This window comes from Hippoglossus hippoglossus, chromosome 13 (genome assembly GCF_009819705.1).
Source record: "Hippoglossus hippoglossus isolate fHipHip1 chromosome 13, fHipHip1.pri, whole genome shotgun sequence".
NCBI classification, from domain to species: Eukaryota; Metazoa; Chordata; class Actinopteri; order Pleuronectiformes; family Pleuronectidae; genus Hippoglossus; species Hippoglossus hippoglossus.
In genome coordinates, this window is record NC_047163.1 from 24571966 (window position 1) to 24592419 (window position 20454).

The 20454-nt window shown below is 40.6% G+C and overlaps 1 protein-coding gene across 3 annotated transcripts in view; it reads left to right on the plus strand.

Moving 5' to 3' along the window:
• lsamp (limbic system associated membrane protein) overlaps window positions 1-14004 on the plus strand; it is a 607348-nt gene extending 593344 nt beyond the window's left edge. For all 3 annotated transcript variants that reach the window (XM_034604932.1, XM_034604931.1, XM_034604930.1), the window contains 4 exons: window positions 3152-3283; window positions 4363-4483; window positions 10849-10997; window positions 12712-14004. In XM_034604932.1, the coding sequence (XP_034460823.1) occupies window positions 3152-3283; window positions 4363-4483; window positions 10849-10997; window positions 12712-12809 (500 nt within the window). In that variant the 3' untranslated portion in view covers window positions 12810-14004. The remainder of the gene's footprint in view (window positions 1-3151; window positions 3284-4362; window positions 4484-10848; window positions 10998-12711) is intronic.
• Window positions 14005-20454: the final 6450 nt, after the last annotated feature.

Below are 20454 nucleotides of genomic sequence, written 5' to 3' on the forward strand. Positions count from 1 at the left end.
TTAATAAATAGGTGAGTCACACAATCATCAGATTCAGTTCATCAGATAACATTTTATTTAAGAAGCAGCAAATCAAGAACAATTATTTTGCAGCTAGCTGTGTTCTTCTTACTACACTTAGCAGTGCAGATCAAAGTATCCACTAGATGGCAACATAAAACAAGGATTGTTCCTCAGGCTGCATATTTTACAGTATTTGTGGACAGTTACAAGTACTGTACTTCAGTACAATTTTTAGGTATTTGTACTTTACCAGATAATTTCCATTTCATGCTACTTTATACTTCTACTGCAGTATATCTCAGAGGAAATCTTTACTTCATTTGATGACTTACTAAAGTTACTAGTTACTTTTCAGATTCAGATTTTTATAAAGAAACTGATAAGAAATCAGTTAAATACGATGCATTGTTATAGAATAAACAACTAACAGTAGAGAGATGACTGAGCTCAACCTTGACAATCTATAATAGTAAAAATGCTGCTCACACATTAATGCACCAAATGCCAATTTATCCTGATTTACTACGACGACTGAACGGTATTTCTTTTAGCGACACGATCGAGTTGCTCCTCTCGTTAGCCATGTTATCTTGAATGTGACAGTGACGAGATCATAGGCACGGCGTGATTGGACCACCAAGGTGCAAGTGCAACAGCTTACGTATGATGAAAACACATTAGAGTGAGCCCACCCGGAAGCCATAAAGATTGCATTGCAGTGCCTGCAGTTGAATAAAAAAATCTTAATATGAAAGTCTATCAGAGCAATGTGGGTGATTTTCAAGCACTTTTAAAGATGCATGTCTGATACCAATATATACCATTGAATGTGACATTTGAGCAACATTCAGTCCTTTTTGTACGTAAATATAAATGTATCTTATGTATGTCCTGTGAATCTTAAAGGGGACATAGCATGCCCATTTTACCACAAGTTGATATGGTTCCTTGGGGTCTTAATGAAATGTCTGTAACATACTTTGGTTAAAATACCACAAGGATCATTTAAAACAGCACCCTTTTTACCCTGTCTAAAACAGCCCTACACAGAGTGACCTGTTTTGAGTCCCTGTTTCTTTAAATGCTAATGAGCCAGCTCCCCCCTCCCCCCTCTCCCCCCATGATTTTAAACAATATAAATTACATATTTTATATGATATAAATTATCAAATATGCATCCCATACTTTGTATTCCCCTTCTGTTGTCCTGGAGTTTTAATTTTCCCAATCACATAATTAAATGTCCCCCTCTGCCCATCCACTACAAGCACACAAGCAGACAGACAGAGAGAGAAAGAGAGGGGGGGGGCGGCTATGAAGACCATCATTTACCCCCGAACCCCGACATTCAACGGGTACAACAACAAGCGGAGAAAGCAGAATCGCGGGCTGACCTTATATATACAGTCTATGGGGCTGACCAGCGTGGAGAAATGCACGTCCCGTGTGAACAGCCAGGCGGCTGCGTGCTGGAGAACGGCGCTGCGCTGCCTCTCAGCCTCGCTGCGTCCGGTGTAAACCCGTCGTAACGAGTGTGGGGGGACGGGGGGGGATGAGGTGGGGGGTGGGCCAAGGCCATGTAGGGAGACTTCCAGTGCCTTGTTACGACACAAAACCCAGGAAGCTCAATCGAGTCGCTCAAGCATGACGTTTATGACTTAGAGGAACCATAACAAAACGCGCGAGTGTTTTTTTCCCAGAGTTTTTGGGTTGGTAGACATGCCAGATACCCACATTAACCTGTAGAAGCACTAACAAAGTGGAATTTGCATGCTATGTCCCCTTTAAAGCTGGATCAGGTTGTTTCCTTCTATTACTGTATCTGCGTGTCCTCCATTCCCACAGTCGTCAAGCCAAACTGACGTGGGTGGCAGAATAATAGCAGAAGTCTCAGAAGAAGCCAGATTTACCCCTGTATCATGACAGCTCTGAGAATTTCTTTTTTACTGTATTGTCATTTCATTCAGTTTCTATAGCATCAGAGTGCTACAGAAACTGATATTTCATAAATCTGGGAAGATGTCAGACAAATCACAAAAGCATCAAGGACAAGGTTCAAACCTTGACAAAAGCTGCTTTCTGACTTTATCCAGCGAGTCCCCTGATAAAAAGTCCACACAATGTCTGAAGGAGCTGTTGTGTGGACTTTTGAGCGAGTGGTTGGTTTGATGACTTTTCTAAAATGCGATTAATAATGAAAAAAAGAAACAAATATCAGGGTGAAAGACAGACGAAGATGTCAAGGGAGCTTTTGGCGATAAGTGCCGTTGTTGATGTGCTGCAAACAAAAGCATTTCATCTCCGCAGTGTAATTAATACGTTACATCCTGCCTCCGCCTGCTGTGCCAGCCCTCGCCTGAATTAAAAGTCAGGACCCAGTTCGCGGGGACATCCTCTGAAGGTCCTGTCTGAAAACGGCCACAGAAGCTGTCCAGCACATTTTTATTTGGATCTGCACCAATTTGCTCACACTCATGAATATCTTTTTGAGAAATTAACGAACATCTTTAAAAATGTCCTATCTTGCATATGTCAAATAAAAAATTAAACAAATTCTTATAACTACCCATCGATCTGTAAATATTATTGGGTTCTTTGCTGATCCACACTCTGTCACCACGTTTTGTGATAATCTGTCCAGTAGTTATTGCATAATCATGCCAACTAACAGACAAAAACACTGTCTCCTTGGTGGAGATGGACATAATATATCAATTAGTGGGTGTTAGTTATTGTGGTAAGTAGGTTGGCATTAATTTTCGACTATTTTAACAGAAAATGTTTTCCCCTATTTCCAGTCTTTATGCTAAGCTAAGTTAACTGACTGTTGGCTGTAGCTTTATAACTAACGGATGATAAGAGAGTGGCATCAATTTTCCCAAATTCTTCATCTGCATCCAGTTCTTATCCAACACAATCCTTCTTTTTGTCATTTTCACTTTTATTGAAACTGATGGCCTGTAGACAATGTTGGTCAGAGTCCATATGAAAAGTGAGGTTGAAATTCATGAACATTTTATCGCTCCGGATATGAGCTCAAACATTAACGTTGTCTTTCTCCCACCTCCTGTTCTCTCTCTCTCTCTCTCTCTCTGTCTTTGTTCCCCTCCCTTTTGTGTCCCTCTATCACTTCTTCACCTCCCTACAGCAGAGCCGCTGGACGGAGAAGAGTACCTGGACATTATAGGTATCATGCGAAACCAGGCGGGTCGTTACGAATGCAAGGCCAGCAACGACGTCGCCACGCCGGATGTCAAATACGTCAATATGGTTGTGAACTGTAAGTAATGGCTGTGTGCAGCGGACGCTGTAGTACTCACTGATCAATATTCCTGTCACGTTTTATGTCAGGCATTTCACAAGATGATACACTCAACAGATAAAAGCACGAGAAAGTCAAGGCTGGCATTACAGGTAGAGACGTGTAGAATAGCATGTGTGAAGGAAGGCTGGGGGCTCGGGGAGGGGAGGGGAGGGGAGGCTGTATCCTGAATGTTTTTGGAGCACCTGTCAGTCCTCTCAAGACGTATCCAGGCAGAAAGGGAAAGCTCTGTAAGTTTGATTATGACTGTCAATGCGATGGTAATTTTCCGCATAGGCCTAGCACATCATCCTTAAGAGACACTTTCAAAACAAGATCACCTAATTACATCTTGTCAGGGCCCACGTTCCGATCTGATGAGCTCCAACATATGTCGCTGAGGATTGATGAACAGCTCATGAGACATCGCAAACCAACCACGCCCCCCAGAGGAGTTACACAGTCCTCATTGATGTGAACAAATCATGTATGGCCGTTTGCCCAAAGCGTACTTAAGCCAAGTCTGAGTGCCGGAAATAAATGATGAACAATTCTATATTAAATCATTTATTATGGTTGGATCCAAAATGGAAAATGAACATTAATCCACCCGGGACATATTCCTGGCCATTGCGATGTTTGCAGAAATCTTTATAAGTATATGATGAATGTTATCAACTTGATGAATTTGAACTTTTGTCCCCTAATGTATTTAACATTGATTTCTTGGGGATGAATGGCCTTTAACTGAAATGAAACTTTACACTGTAAAAAGAAGCTCAAAGCAGAAACCCTTGATTACTTGAGTTTGTCCAAGATATAATATTTTTTTTGTATTTCTTTTCTTTCCCTTTCTGTGCCAGGCTCATATCAATAATCCTGTTCAGTCATTAAGTTCGATCCAAGTGTTTCAAGGGAAACTGATAGGAAACACAATCGCAAAATAAGACAGCAGCAGCAGTGGGATGGCATGTCACTTGATTCTTACCGTGCGTGAGAGGGGATTCGTTGTTGGTTTTATCACCTGACTCATGTCATGTCGTTGTGTGTCTTGACAGATCCTCCGACAATAAAGAAAACCCAGAGCTCAGAGACTCAGGTGGGCCGCATGGGGACGCTGCAGTGTGACGCCACCGCTGTGCCCACACCAGAGTTCGAATGGTACAGGGACGAAAAAAGGTAAAACTCAAAGCACATTTAGATCATTACTGTACATTTTCCCACAGCAATGTCACAAATAGACACCTGTATACCGCCACATGCTGCACGCCTCACGCTGCCTCAGAAAGACGGTCAACCCTCACTGACTTCATTAGTCTGGGACACGTCAAAGTCAAATGACCATGGAAGGGATTTACAAACACTCGTAGTACATCGAATGGAGCCAGAAACCCACTGATTCAAGGTAATTTGTGAGGTAATTATGCTTTAGTCAAACAAGCTACTAAACAGGGCCATTTACCTCCTGTATCACAAACAACCACATCAACTGGAAAACTGCTTTCAGACGTGCAATGACTTGTCTGAAATCGATTTATGTAGAGGGCCTGTATGTTGCCCCCATTTCGACTTGAATAAAGCGACTCACACTGAGTAAACTTGGGTGCAGCCATGACACCCGTAACTTTTCCTGTTATGAGCTTGATTAAGCCACAAGTAATGTAGCAATGCTTTCTGAACCGAAAACTATTTTGAAAATGTTCCCTGTGTCCCAGCCTTTGGTGAATATGAGCATTAATATTGAAGTTGTTTCCAAACAACACAACTGCCTGTGGTTATTCACAGATAAGTCCTAGGTCAGAGGTTTCCTACAATCTTTTTCCTTGAGATTCCTCCCCATCTACCAAAATGTACTGCTTCATCTCTTTATTCTCTGTGCCAGACAGTGTCATTTCAACAAGTGCTTGTAATGGGTCTCTTTGTTGGCCCTGTCAGATCTGCCCTCACAGTGGTCCCATTGTCAAGCCCAGTGTTCATTTGATGACATCATCTGTATAGTATGATAATGACTAATCACCCACTTAATCACTCGCTAGGCTGTTATTCCATTGTTAATTGTACATTGCAGAGTCAGTCGGCAGTGGATTCTGTGATGTTCTTCTGAAAAGACGAAAAGTTAAACTGATCTGACATTCTTCTGCATGCAATTTTGAAACTATAGTCCCAGTAATCCTTTTCTCACACTGCAAGTAATTCCACTGAAATGGAAATCAGGCTTCCTGCACTGTAGCTGTCAGCAAACTGTGTGGTCACACACTGATGTTCATCGGAAAGCTATCAATCTAAGTGTCATGCATGTATCTGGGAAACACTTTGGAAAAGATCGAAGTGTAATGACATCCAAGGGCAACCTGCATTTCAACACTCACCAGCTAATAACAAAAGAGATTCCCTGCCCTGCGGCAAACTCACCACCTGAGTCATTTTGGGACTTGAGGGGCTCGAATGAAAAAGCTTTGGATAAAAAGAATTGCACATGCAAAGCGTCGTGATCTGCAATTTCCCTCGCACCCAAACTACAGCAGTAAAAGTTCACTGAAGATCTGGAGGAAAATATCGGAGGAGTGTCACAAGTGTTATCACAGATATGGTATCTGAAGTAATAGGCCTATCACGTCAGTGCTTGAAGAGAAAGATTTATGGTTGTTGAAATATTTTTGCATTATCTGTTGTTTCCAGCCTCCATCTATCTCTGTTGTTTTGTCCCCTGGAGAACTTTGGCTATGTGCCGGTTCACAGTCCCCCTCTCTCTCTGTGCCCGTGCTGTTGCACTTTCTCCTTGGATGATGATGATAATTCACCGTAATAATATCATTTATCCTTGCTTGGCCAGTTCATTTTATAGATCTGCTCCTCAAGAGTCTCTCGCCTGTTGGGTCTTATTTACCTGATTGTTAAGTTTGGATCTTGCCCCTGGGCCTTATGAGTTTAAACTCATTAGAACACAGATCAGTGGACACCCTGAAATCTACACTGTAAAGCACAAAGGGAAGATGTTAGTTACGGTGGGTGTTTCATAAGAATATGTGGATACATACACCAGGCAGTAATTTTTTAAATCATGGGTTCTTTATTTCAGACAGACGTAGATAGGAGCAGTGTTCTTATTTGTAGATGGAAACTTTTACATTTCCAGCTGACATTTCTAACTAGTATAATCCTAACTGAGTAGCCAAGTCTCAATAGGTAACGTTTGACCATGACTCATGTTTCGATGTTTCCACCTGACATGTTACATGCTGCCGCCAAATGAAAGTCATGAGCTTATGATGATGACATGTCCGTGATGTTCTTGCTGTTCAAGCGATTAAGTCATGAGAATCTACTTCCATGCAACAAAGGCATTGATGCTAATATAAAAGTTACTGTCATTGAGAGCCAAGGTGACAAATTTGAATTACATGATGGAAAATAAGATTTACAAATGTGTACAATGATTTTAAAATACAGACAAGTTCACCAAAAGCCCAGATGTCCCTAAAAAAGTCTCTAAAGTCCACACCCACATGTAAGCTGATCCCTGCATATATAGGGCGTTCTGTGCACACACATTTGACTATTAATAAAATGGCGAAAATATTTGTATACACTTATAAATAGGACATTTCTTATGAAAACAAACATTATTACATATGTGAAGTTGAAATTAAAAGTCTTCACGCAGGTAAAATATCAACATTTAGTTTGTGATGTATGTATTTCCTAAAACAGTTGTGCACATGTTCCCAAAAGTTTAAAAATTTGTAAATTGAATTCTCCACTGGTAGATCACGTTATACACATTTGTGACCACTTTGAGTTTACTTTCTGAATTTGAATTAATTAGCAGTCTATCAGTCAGAGCAGTCACCTGCCCTGTCGTCCACACTGGTGAAATCACATGACAAGTGAGGAGAAACGTGTCAGAATTCATGGATTAGGGTCGTCACTACTCATTTCAGTCTTAAACCAAAATTTATATAGACCTTTAATTTGTAATTTATGCCTTTTTAGACTTACAACTTACTTTTCAGAATTTTTTTTTCAGCTGCTTGTTGTATTAAAGCTTCTTCACTGTTTTGACAAGTATTTTAATTTACTGACACCTTTCAGATCTAGGATTATATTAGTAAAGTCTCACTATATCTGATTTCGGGTTAATTGCTTTTGTTAATATCCTTTGTTTCAGATTTCTTTGATGAAGGAAAGTTAGTAAAATAAATTCCTGTACTCCAAGCACTGTTATTTCCAGGTCCAATCCTGTTCATATTGGAAACCTCTCACCCTCCATTTCTATTGTTTCCCCTAAATAAACTGCACTGTGGCGGTCTTGGAAGAGAATTAAGGTTTCATAGTTTTGGCCCAGTTATAGGCTCAAGTTGAAAAAAGAAAAAAACCTTGCTCTTACCTGCCCAAACTTAGGGAGTAAACACTGCAGCACAAACCTGGTGAACACAGAGACAACTGCAGAGCTTGTTTTCCTCTCTCCTCCTCTGAGTGGAGACGCTTCACTCACCTGATCGTATTCATGTCCATCGTCTGTCAGTCTTCATATCCTCAGCAGATCAAATTTACCTCATGCTCTGAAATATAAATGAAACGCAGCGTCACAGCATCTCTGTCTCCACGAGGATCTGAGAGACTCTGCATCACTTAGACTCCTAATTGGCCTCAGTGGACCGATCCATCGTGGTCTTAAAGCAGCTGGTTGATAGCTCACGACTGATCGCTGTCACTGCGCGGCAGACCCCCCCCCCCCCCCCCCCCCCGCTCTGGTTGTCTCCTCTCACTCGTGGAATTTGGATCAAACTGTGAATCAGACGATATTGTTATGCTAAAGTCATCTGATTGTACAATCAATCGCCATCTATTTACAAACGCATCCTCTAAACTAGGCTGTCTCTCCTGCTGTGTGTGCCGTAAATCCCTCCATCCATGTTCAAAATGAGCTGTCAGCCCGCCTGACAGACATTTATGTTTGTTGTTTTGCCAGCTGATACATGGCTGTCACCGCAGCCGGACCGTTTTCAATCATCTCCGGGTTATGAGTCTCAGCAGGGCTCTTGATTTAATTTATCATCAGCCTTGAATCATAACAGGTCTGTCACTTTCTCTGGCAGTGATAACCTACTTTAGATGCTCCCAAACTGCAGAATCAAATCTATCCCTCTGATGATTTGCTCCGGTCTTTCATCTCCGCCAGCCCTGTGACCACACACCGCGTGCCCTCCTCCAAACAGAGGGGTCAAAGCATTTCAATCGAGGGTTTAATGTAGTAGATCGCCTCAATGCATGAAGGCATGATCACCGAAGATAGCCAGTAGAGCACTGCTGCCCTCTGTCTGTGACGAAGGAAGTCCAGTGTCAAAAGTACTTCACCAACAGGTCGTCATGCACATGTGTGCCAACTTCCTGTCTGTTATGCCAGCTGAAGAAGATGACAGTGACACAGGCATATTTGAGGTTGAACTTGAAATCTAAAGTGTGGGAAGTTGCAGGCTGCAGATGGCTGCCTGTGCCAAAACTTACAATAGGCAGCAAAAAGGTTGAACTTGATAAATGGTCGTAGAAAAGAAGATCCAGTTACTGCTTCTTTACTTTCCAGTTCTTTTGCTGCAGTGCATCTGAAAGTGTTGGCCCTCTGTGCGAGTAAAGCCAACCAAGAATACTTCACAGTGAAAATAAAAGAGAGCTCTACCTCTTTTGACCTGTCCGGGTTGGTTTGTTTACCCCGGCTGCTGCGTTACAATCATACGCTGTAATCTACAGTAAAAAGAAGCCTTTGGCTCCCTGCAGCGCTGTGTATTATCTGGCTCTCTCAGTGCTCTCTGTGGGCCGGCCTCTTTAACAGTACACTCACTTCTCCTGAAGACACTGGAGAATATATCTGCTGCTGGCCTTATTGTTGGAGGGGGGTTTGCTTGGAGACAGAGTGGGGACACCGCCGTAACACTTGCCCTCTCTCTCTCTCTCTCTCTCTCTCTCTCTCTCCCTCTCCCTCTCCCGCTCTCTCGCTTTCAGATGCAAACACACACACACACACACTGTTCCCAAGGTGTCCCTATGGGAAGCACCTCAGCACTTTATCAACTTCCCCACTCCCCCAGCTCGCCAAATTATGCTGCGCCATGATGTGCATTTTCCTTTTTATGTTAATACCCTCTATCAGCCAAGTATGTGTCAGCACAAACTTCCCGATCCCCTGCTCAAATTCCGGTTACCACATTACCCAGACTTAAGCAGGATTAAGTTGAGGCGCCTTAAATGGACTCCGCGTCATTCGCGATAGGAGAGGGCTCAATCAGGCCAGAACAAGCAGAATCCATTATGGGTGGCGTGTTATTAAAAGAGTTTTATTCTGATGTGATGATGTAAGGAACACCAGCGACGTACAGGCTGAGTCAGCAAGTTGTATTGATTCATTTGCTGTGAAAGAGATTCAAGGTTGACATAATTGATTGTCAGAAGTTAGGTTGTCATTAAGAGTAGGACTTCAGCAGCATACTAATCTTTTTCCCAAGGCGGTGGGATGACAATGATCCTGTTGGTTTGATGGAAGGAAACAAAGGACAAATAGTAATTTGTCGAAATACAATAGAGCAAAATCATGTTGTCTGTCGTACAGATATAAGTAAACAGTTCCTTATAACAGTTCCTATAAGCAATGATTATATCCTGTTTTGACGTGACATTTGTTAAAGTTCTGCAAACCTAAAGGAAAGTAGAGAGGGACAGTGGCCTTGCCTTTTTCTGAAAACTGCATCACACTGCAAAGGTCAAGGATTATTTTTCTGCTAAATGCAGCATTGTGTCGAAGGTGCTGAAATGAATAAAAAAAGGTTTTTGGCAGAAAAAGAGAGGCTCTTCATAATCATGAGTCCTACACTCAGAGATTTCACTTATTTGACACTGACCCCTGCTATTGCAAAGTGGCTGGCAGCACAAAAGTATAAATTTAATGTTATTAGGCAACTAAAGAGCTGTACCATCACACAGTAAATTTTGACACTTGTGTTGTTACCGTGTGCTTTTTTTTGCTTGTGTGATTGTGTGGTTTAGATCTGCTTTTCATTTATTATCATGAAGCTCGGCTGTATTTAAATGTCCACCTCAAGGTTTAGCAGAAACTGTCACATTGAAATTAAGTAGAATACATTATGATTTATTCATGAATAAGAATAAGCAGAAATGTGCCATGCTGACAAAATGAATTTGTAAAGAGTATTAAATGAATCTATTTAATATGACAGTACATTATAGAAGCAGCACATTGTGCTGCATTTACACACATTCAGATAACTGTTGAATCCTGTCCTGCTTTAAGGCTGAAAATCAAGTCCAAATCAAATTAAGTGCTAGGTGTACGTTATCTTTTGGTAGAAATTCAGAATAATTTATTAGCTAATTAAACTCTTCCCCTTCACTTTTACCTGCACCGAAGCACCAGACTTTTATTATTTCTCCAAAAATGTCCCTGACTCCCCTCTGGCGTCACGTTCTCTGATTTTCATCACTTTATAATTTGCCTTAACTTCTCCTCACTTTTGTCTGTCTGTCCTCCCCAGGCTGTCCAATGCCCAGGGCATCAATATCCAAATCCTTGGCACCACCACGATTCTCATGCTTGCCAATGTCACCGAAGAGGATTATGGGAACTATACCTGTGTGGCCTCAAACCGACTGGGCGTCCAGAATGCCAGCCTTTTCCTCTATAGTGAGTAGAGCTGCTATTGTCATATGCTTTATGGTTCTCGTGGCTTGTCGTGGCTACACTCATATTTAAAAAGTGTTGAACTGTCTCATTTAAATGAATCTGCGATAACACAGCATTGACATATCATTATCAAGATGACATGGCAACCTTGTTATCAAACATTTGGATTCTTTACACATCCAGCTGTTACAGAGCAGCTTTATACAACCGACAGAACCTGGTGGAATATATAATCATATATTTATTATAAGGCAATTCTATATGTTTTTTATTTATTTAGTGCTTTTAAAGGCACTCAAAGACACATTACACAGATAAATGATTAAGAAAAAGCAGCAGGAAAAATACTGGATTAAAAGTGGGTGGGCGACAAGGAACAAATACAGCAAAAGAAAAAAGGATAAAACATGAATTCTCATATCAAGGCATTAGTGACAGAGATTAAACTTAAAGTTTAAAAAGGCAAGTTTTGAGTGTTAATATGAGCTTTCAGTTACCAGACAGCAAAACTATGCACTGAAACTCACTGTAGCAGAAATCTGGTTGATAAGTGACTGTATTGTCTCATCAATTTCAAATTATCCTTGTGATTGTCACAGAAATAGGTTATATTGCCTCTTTATTTCTCCATAACAACACCTGCGGCTGTTTGTTTCATGATCCGCTGATGTAGAGATGCAGTCATCACTCCACTGAAAAAGGTTACATCCTATGTAATGTGAGTTTTGACTTTTTACGCTCTTATCTCTATGGTGAGAGCAGAGCGAGCTCATTATACTGCGTCTATTAAAAAAAAACACATGCCAAACACTTAGTGAAAAGGAGAAACCTAAATAAAGTTAGTTTAGTTCCAACTCGCTAATTACATGATTTAGATATTATGTTTTTTTTAAATTTTTTAATAATTAATGTCATGAGCCCCCAACCGGTGACAAATGAACCTCAAAGCAAATCATTGTGTCCCGCTGTATTGGGTTTTCTGTTTTTGTTTGAGTTTTCTCTTCAAAGATGGTTTCTCTACGCCCTTTTTTCTGTTTGCTTGCTTGCTGTCGAAAGTTGCAGCGCACCAAGTTCTATAGCCTCCACATTTTCTCCACTTTATGTCTCTTCTGGATTATGAATTGGGCCGTAGCTTCCATCACAGTAAGGCAGTCAATAGCACAACACAACCACAAGATGTCTCCTAACACCGCCTGCACTCTGTCGTCAGTTATATCATTGGACAGGCTGGAGCTCATTTAAACACATCACTGTTATATTTAAATTTTTGCTGACTCAAATGTAAACAAGTGTGTAATTTATAGCACCAGAATAATCATTCCTTTTTTTTTTTTCGTCAACCTCCTCATCTGAATGAAAACCAAAATGGAGGATATCCAAATATCTGTCATCCTTTTTCAAAAGAGTGGTGAGAGAGTGGACCTGCTCGTCTGGTCAAGCTTTCTGTCACTCTGGTTGCTACCTTGTTATTATGATTAACACTAAAAACTATTTGGTTTTGTAGAAACACAGACGAGCAACACAAAATATATATATATACACATGTATATTTATGAATACAAGTAAATTGCTTATAAAAGGGCTGTTACCTCATTGTGTTCAATGGCTTTTTATTGTGACTTTCAAATTAAATCTCATTCTAGTTTCTCACTCTCTCTCTCTCTCTCTCTCTCTCTCTCTCTCTCTCTCTCTCTCTCTCTCTCTCTCTCTGCAGGACCTGGGACAGGTCGAGATATCAACGGCGCCGCCTGCGTTTCTCGATCACTGTGGCTCCTGCTGGCCTCCATCGCCTGCCTTTTTTTCAAGTGTTAATACCACTGTCCTCCTCCTCCTCTCCCCCATCACTGCCTTCCTTCCTCCCTTCCTCCCTCCCTTCCTCCCTCCCTTCCTCCCTTCCTCCCTTCCTTCCTTCCTTCCTTCCTTCCTTCCTCCCTTCCTTCCTTCCGTCCTCCTCCGCCTCCTCCCTCTCTCCAGCTCACCGACATCCTTACTGCTACCTTATTACCAACTCTACCGCCCTTCTAGACTGTTTGCATCACGATATGAAAAACCTTACATGCTCTCAAAGCACTGCTTAGAGATGTGACGAAAAGCGACGGGGGTTGCCAGTCAAATGTTTTTAAGAACAACGCCAGAAACGGTGAAATGAAGGACAGGACAAGCAAACAGTGCTCTTTTAAAGAAATGCATTGCTCTTTTTGATTCGTATGCACTTCTTTGTTTCTGCTATATCTCGTCTTTGGGGTCTGGATCGGGTCTGGGATTTCTTGTATTTTTTGTCTTCATGCGAATGAAAGCAGAGGCGCTCCGCTCACAGAGAGGCCAACAATCACTTGTCTCTAGACGTACTGAAGACATATATTTCTTCTTACTCCCTTTATGTTAATTGTAGATTTAACCGAGTGTTTAACCAGTGCATTAATGTGCAACATGCAAAGTATCTGCCAAATATACATACACTGTAGATTTGAAACTAACAGGTGCAGAAATCAAAGGAGCAGCTGATTCTGTAATGAGATTAAGTCTTGATATTAAAGTCTGTACAACCGTAATCTGAAGCTACTAAAGCGAAACACAGATACACAGCAGTCGTTAAAGTTGTTCCTAGATGCAGCAGTCACTTGGGTTGTCGCCGTCCAGCCCAGAAATTGACGATGAAGCGAATAGATTCGACTTGGTCCTACAGAGCTAAACCACGTGGAGAACGAACCTGAAGAAATGTTGGTATTAATTTGTTGATGGATTTCTACGTCCTCATTCACTGGTTTTTTAACCACTCGCCATTACTCCAAAAATATTCCTCCTTAGTTTTTCAGCCGGACTCTCCCTTCAAATAACGAAAAACAGAGTAGGTTATACTGACACGTGCTGTACATAGTAAAATTTTGTATTTCTCTATGATAAGGCAACTTGCTCTGCCACTGAAACAACAGGAAACCGAGGAGATTGTTGCAGCCTATGTTGCTTGTGCGACGACCCACCGGCCACTCTGCGTGGCCTGTCTCCGCTCCACGGCGGGCGGCGCCGCGTTCAGCTCCACACACTCTACCATGAGACGCGTTTGCTCTTAGTTCATGAGTCTTAGGATCATTCTCCTATTCTGCTGGTATTTGGATTAAAAAAAAAAAGTATGACACCAATGAATGACTTACTTTTTAGTTTTTTTTTCTCTCTTTCAAAGAACTTTGTGTGTTTTAATATGAAATGATACAGAAAATTCATAATATATTGATATTGAGGTTATTTTTTTCTGTCTTTACCTCATTCATTTTAGTTGTGTGTGTGTGTGTGTGTGTGTGTGTATATATATATACTTGAATCCAATCTCCTCAGACTATATGAAAGTGTGTCCATGTTTCTGAATAGGGTAGCAATTTGTTGCGGATGAATAACCTGTAGATCTTTCGAACTGGTGACCCTGTTCTGTAACGTGAACTGACGCCCATTATACATTGATATTTTCAAACAAAGGTAAAAAGGAAATTGTTTTGTGCAGCTACTCTTGCACCTATCTTGAGATGATACAAGTGCTGGCTTACAGAAATACAGGGAATGGAATATTATGTTGAACCTGTAATGCTTGTCCATGTACCAGGACTTAATATGAGAGCAGCAAAGAAAGCAAACAATGTCTATTCCCCTCAATGGCCTTTGAGGCCACTGTACTGATGGGCTCCTTCAACAAAAGAAAAACCATTGCATTACATCTCTTAGAGCAAATCCTTGCTTCAAACCTTTGCCAATACTTCAGCTGGTCAACAAATGTATTTCTTTATGAACAAAGTGAGTAGTACCGGGTCGACATTTTGTGGTACTCACAACAACAGTGCAATTCCTCCAGGAAACAGCTCAAAGGTCGTTGCTGCTGTGATGAGGATTGCTGAAACTGTGCACTATTAGCTGCCTTCTCTTTCGCCATTTTGTTTTTTGACCCGCTGTAAAGGTGACTAATAGCATACGGACTCTGGCGCCCAGCTCAGCCCCACAACTGGATGTGTGTTCACGTCTCCGCTCCTCTAACAACCAAGCCGAGATAGTACTAGTACTGTAAAACACACGTGTAATTAATGTCATCCTATGTCATCATACATTAAAAGACTTGTTCCCAGTGTTTTCATTGTACAATGCTTCTGAGACCAAGGCTGTGTGACTTTGTGGTGTTGGTAATGCCAGTTCGTCTGTCATCTCTATCAGTCACAACGAATACCGAAAGCTACCTGTCCTCATGCTTCCACCATCTTGTCACATTTATATTTACAACAGAAGAAATCCCTCTGGTGTACCTCTTCTTATGTAGATTAACTGGACTCCGGATGCTTCTGTACTGCCTTGGTATCTCTGCAGGCTACCTAGTAAGAATGCTAGTTTATCGGCTACAGCTATCTTGCAGCAACAAGACGTGAACGATCTGGTAGCTGTGGCTAAACAGTTCCTCACGTCACAATCAGTTTGCATGAGAGCAAGTCTGTGCTACACGTCTATTCCAGTAAGTCTGTCTGTCTCAGTGTGTCTCATTAAAAAAATCGAAATGAAAAAAGGAATAAAAAAGAAACACCTCAGGGCAGAGCGAGGCTGGCCTTGGGCAGACTCTCAGACAAACTCAAATGTGGGGCCTTTTTGCTGCAGGAGACCCTGGCACACAACCAGAGCGGGGTCGAATATCGTCAGATTGTGCTCAGCATTTAATTTAACCTGCTTGGGATGCATGATGGGTAGAACGCGGCGCATCAAGGCGGATGGCGTGAGGAGAGACTTTAAAAGGGCAGTGAATTGATCGTTCATTGTTTCAGCCTTGGTACCATTCAGGTGATTTTCATACGAGGCAAACCTCACTAATGTGGATGTCCGAGCGTGTCCATGCATATTAAAACCAGCTAATAAGCACTGACTAATGTACCACAACCACTTATATATAAAAGCCATGGAGATCTATCTTATCCATGAAGCAGAGAAGAGGGAGTGTTGTGTTTCCATTGCTCATAGAGACCATCAGCCAGCCTACCCCCTGTAGACACACCTGATATCTACTGAAGACTGTAGAAGCAGCTTTTACTATTGACCATTGCCTCAAAACATAATTGTTTCACTGTACAAAACTGGCTTATGTGCGTGTGTGCTCATAAGATTCTGTTTGTTCTTATTAACCTACCTGGGAAAACATACATACATGAGGCATGAGATACATGACAGAAAACATCATTTCTTACTTTCCACTGAGCTGTGGTCACAGCGGTGACACTCTATTTTAAGTTGAGATTATTTTTTTCTTTTCTTTTCCGCCATAGTGTGTAAATATAGTATGATGTTTCTACAGTAGAATGTTGTAAAGTCAGCAGATCCATAAGATCGAGTTTATACCAGTCAAAATTTAAAGATTTAATCTGCAAATGTAACTATCATGTTTGTACTTCCCTTTGTCGCAGGGAATTAAGACTCAATCATGGATTACGACACAGCAATGTTCTGTTTCTTTTCTATTTTATTTTACTTTATTATGGCATAAGGTAATTGCAGTCAGTTTCTAAAAAAATATATATGTAATAAAGGTATATGAGAAAATGTTCATTACACAAAATAAAGTTGTTTGAATTCAGTGTTCTGTATTTGAATGTGGCTTGAGATGTTTGGGGCAAGTAAGCTCTTTTTTCCCCTTTTCTTCAGAGCTTGGAACACACAGAAACTTAATGGCACTGTTGTGTTAATCACCATGTAAAATGCAAATAAAAACAATATATGAATTGTTATGTTCTCTCTGGACGACATTTTTGTGCTCGCAAAATGTGAAATTTGCACCTGATATTCAGCTCATCGCCAAGGGAACGCCCCAGTTTCACTCCTGTGTGCCACACATCAAAGGTAAGACAGGTGTTGGCGCCACGGATACACATTAACGACAATATGGCACAACATCAATGTGCAGCGTTCTGCCTTGCAGTTATAAGGTGTTCCACTAGGTGTCACAACAAGCCAAGTTATGCACCTATTCTGTTGTGGTGTTTGGAAGAATAAGGACACACACTCATAGTTCTGCGTCATCATTATCCTCTGACCCTGAAGATGGGCAGGGAAGGTAATAGTGTTAAAGGTTAGAAAAACAAGCCTGTTACCGCAGAGCTGCTTCTGTGGGTGAGGAAAGACAATGAGACACACTCATATTTCCCTGTTGATGAGTAAGGCCCCGGAGTAAAACTCTGGGAGTGTTGGCGATGCAATTTAAATGTTACAGTGTTAGAAGTTGTTGATTTGAGAACCAAGTGATTTGAAAAGCAGGAGGTTGGATTCTTTCCAGCATGAAGATAAGCGTTTACAAAGGCAGGAAGATGTAGGGGAGTGTGTGACTCAGAGAGAAGAGGCCGATGAAAGAAACTTCAGAAACAGGATCCTCGTTCCAGCTCTTTCTTGTTCAGCAAAGCAGCTTCATTAGCGTGAAGGTCACGCAACTTGTGGGAGAACGAAGTTGGTATTTATGTTAACCTTGGGGTTATAATTATTTATTACATATCCGCTGAACCATGCTGTCTTGACAGGGGGCACTTGGGTCAGATTTGAACTCGATGTATTTGCATGTGCGTTTGCATAATTATAATGTTGTGTTCAGTCTCTTTTAGTTTCAATGGTGATCTCTACTATTCTTAAGTTACATAGATCGGCGGTTTTCCTTGTAAATGGCACATCCTTGTTTAAGAAAGCTGGATATGTTAACTAAAGGTCTCTAGAATTAAAACCTTGTCAGGTGTCAGACCAGCATCTGTTGGTGACTCAAGATGCACATGCAACCCAGGATCAAAATGCTATTACAATCATGTACAGACAGCAAAGACCACAACCAAGGTATTGTGTATTCTGCATCTCTTATAGATGGCAGGTGTTGCCTGTGCTAGTAAAATATATGAGCAAATCAATCAATCAATCGATCAATATTATTTAAAGTGCTGAATCACCATGTAGCATGGTTCCAAAACAGAGTGCAAGCAACAAAAAATGCAGCAAGCACATAAAATAAAATGCAACAGCCACATTAATATACTAGTGCTAGAATGATGATTGAATGTAATAAGAAAAATAAAAATAAACCTGTGCTCTGGTGGCAAATTATAAATTTTTGTTATCTGGGAGACTAACCTGGAGACCAGCATAGAGTGAGTATGTGTCGGTGTGTATATTTTATTGCTGATATTTTAATGACTAGTTTATTTTATTACATTATTTACCTTTCACTGAAACACACTAATTTGGAATTTGAAAAATACTATGTAATCGAAGCCTATCATCATCATCATAATATTAACTATTATTATTATTATTTTATCAAGAGTAAAGCTGCTCAGAACAAGGTGAAGAGAAAAGGGTGCTGCAATATTAAGACACAAATGAATAGATTGTGTCTTCAGCATCATGGTAGAATGAGTGATATTGCTGACATGAAAAAATGGTTTGGAATGTCAGACAAGAATCAAGGTTTTTGATGATCGAGCTTATACAACAGTCAACAACCTTAATAGCCATATTTGTTACATCTAACAAGTGATAACTATTTTATCAGCAGTTAATTTAGGGGTTGGAAAAGATCATTAATTTTTACAGGTACATATATAAGTGTTTCATAGGCAGAGCAATGGAAATTAACACTATTTGCAAATGATGTCATGGAGGGGAGGCATTTTGAAAAAAAAGTACAAGGCCGAGAACCCATTCATGGGTTATACAAAACTTTACTCCAGAAAAAGAGGTTGGATTATCATGACTTAACTGTGAGTTCTCAATGTAAAACAGGAATGAAAGTATAAATTTTGTCCCCTTAGATACCAAGATATTCTCAAAGTTTAAAAAGCTGCACAATCAACAGTAATCAGTACTTCAATTACTATGTTTGCATGGACAGCAATAATCCGACTGTTGATCTTATACTAAATAGGACTTTGCTCCGATTATGTGATGTAGAGTGTTGTTGTGATGCTAATAGAATATTCCATTCATATTCCTGTTTACATGTTACAGAGCAGAGTCTGATTGTGAACATTACGTCCACTATGTCATACACCCAATGTTCCCCCCAGAATTCTTAATAAACATCATCATGAAATTCAATGCACGATGCTACCATAAGTGCATTCTGTGTAATTTTGCAAAAGATTGCAAAAGTCCTCTTTATTTTTCCTTCTTTTTTACACCTGAACCCAGGGCATGTGACGTCCAGCAGTGTCGTATGTTGTATGTAGTCACAAAATACTGTGAAAACTCCAACAGGATGTTATAATGTGATAAAGAGGTATACATGCATTGTCTATATCAGAATATTGGTAGCTGTGCGAACTTGTCTACTGACAGCCATATTGTGTTTTCCACATAAAGTGTCTAAAGCAGTAGTTGCTAGGGCTTTGCAAATAATCTGCTATTATCCCAGTTTTCCTTTTGCTGTAAAGTAAGATTGACGCATCAAGGAAGAAGTAGTGAGGAGTAGTGAGGAGTTGAAAAATACTTATTGGTTTTTCTTGTTGGAACTTATGTAACATCAGTAATTCCATGAGTACTGTGTGCCAGCAGCAGATCAGTTTACCTCCGCACAGAGACTGGAAACAACAGTTCTGACTCTGTCCAAAGAAAACAAATCAACAAAGCTCAAAAAGTAACACGTTAAATATTTTTCCATCCTGCACTGAACCTATTTAATGAAAAACACATCTGGCCCTTTTTGGGGGGGAAATAATCTTCCAGATATTATCTTCACTTCCACACCCATATGGTTGTGCTGTTTCCTCATCCTGAGGTTTAACCAGATACTGACCTCTCTGCAAAACCACTCTTATTGTACAGATCACACAAAAGAAGGGGGGAAGGGTGGGGGCACTTCCTGTTCTGTGAAAACCAACAATCCGAATGCAGAGGTGAGAGAGACAATCATTCAACTTCTCTATGTAGCTCTCATTTTTCCTTTATTATGCAAAGGCTTGTGGCACTTTTTTAACGTGTTCAACTGGTTGCAGTCCAATTAATGGGATCATTATCCCCATATTTTAAACAGCATGCCCCCTCACGGTGGACTGTCACCATTTGTTTTCTGACACGGCCAGACAGTGATTTACAAGCGGTGACAGACCATAAAACGGCCTTTACTTAGTGCTCGTTAGAGGTGGATCTTAAACTTTAGACAGATGCCGGCTAGCTGCCTGTTTAAAACCTTGAAGCTAAGCTAAGCTAACTGTCCCCAGCTTATATTGAACAGACAGATATGACCTAAATAATGTCAATCAATCCCCTCGTCTAATATGTGGCAGGAAAGCTGATGTGTGTTTTTTCGACGATGTTAAACTAAAAACTTAAAGGAAGATTTGAGAATAGAAATTCAAAAACAATTTTCAAAGTATCTTGATATGCACGCTAACTTGTGTGTATATCTATAAAATGTTTAATAACAAATTTGTTATTTATTTCATAACAATTTAAAAGATAAAGAAAG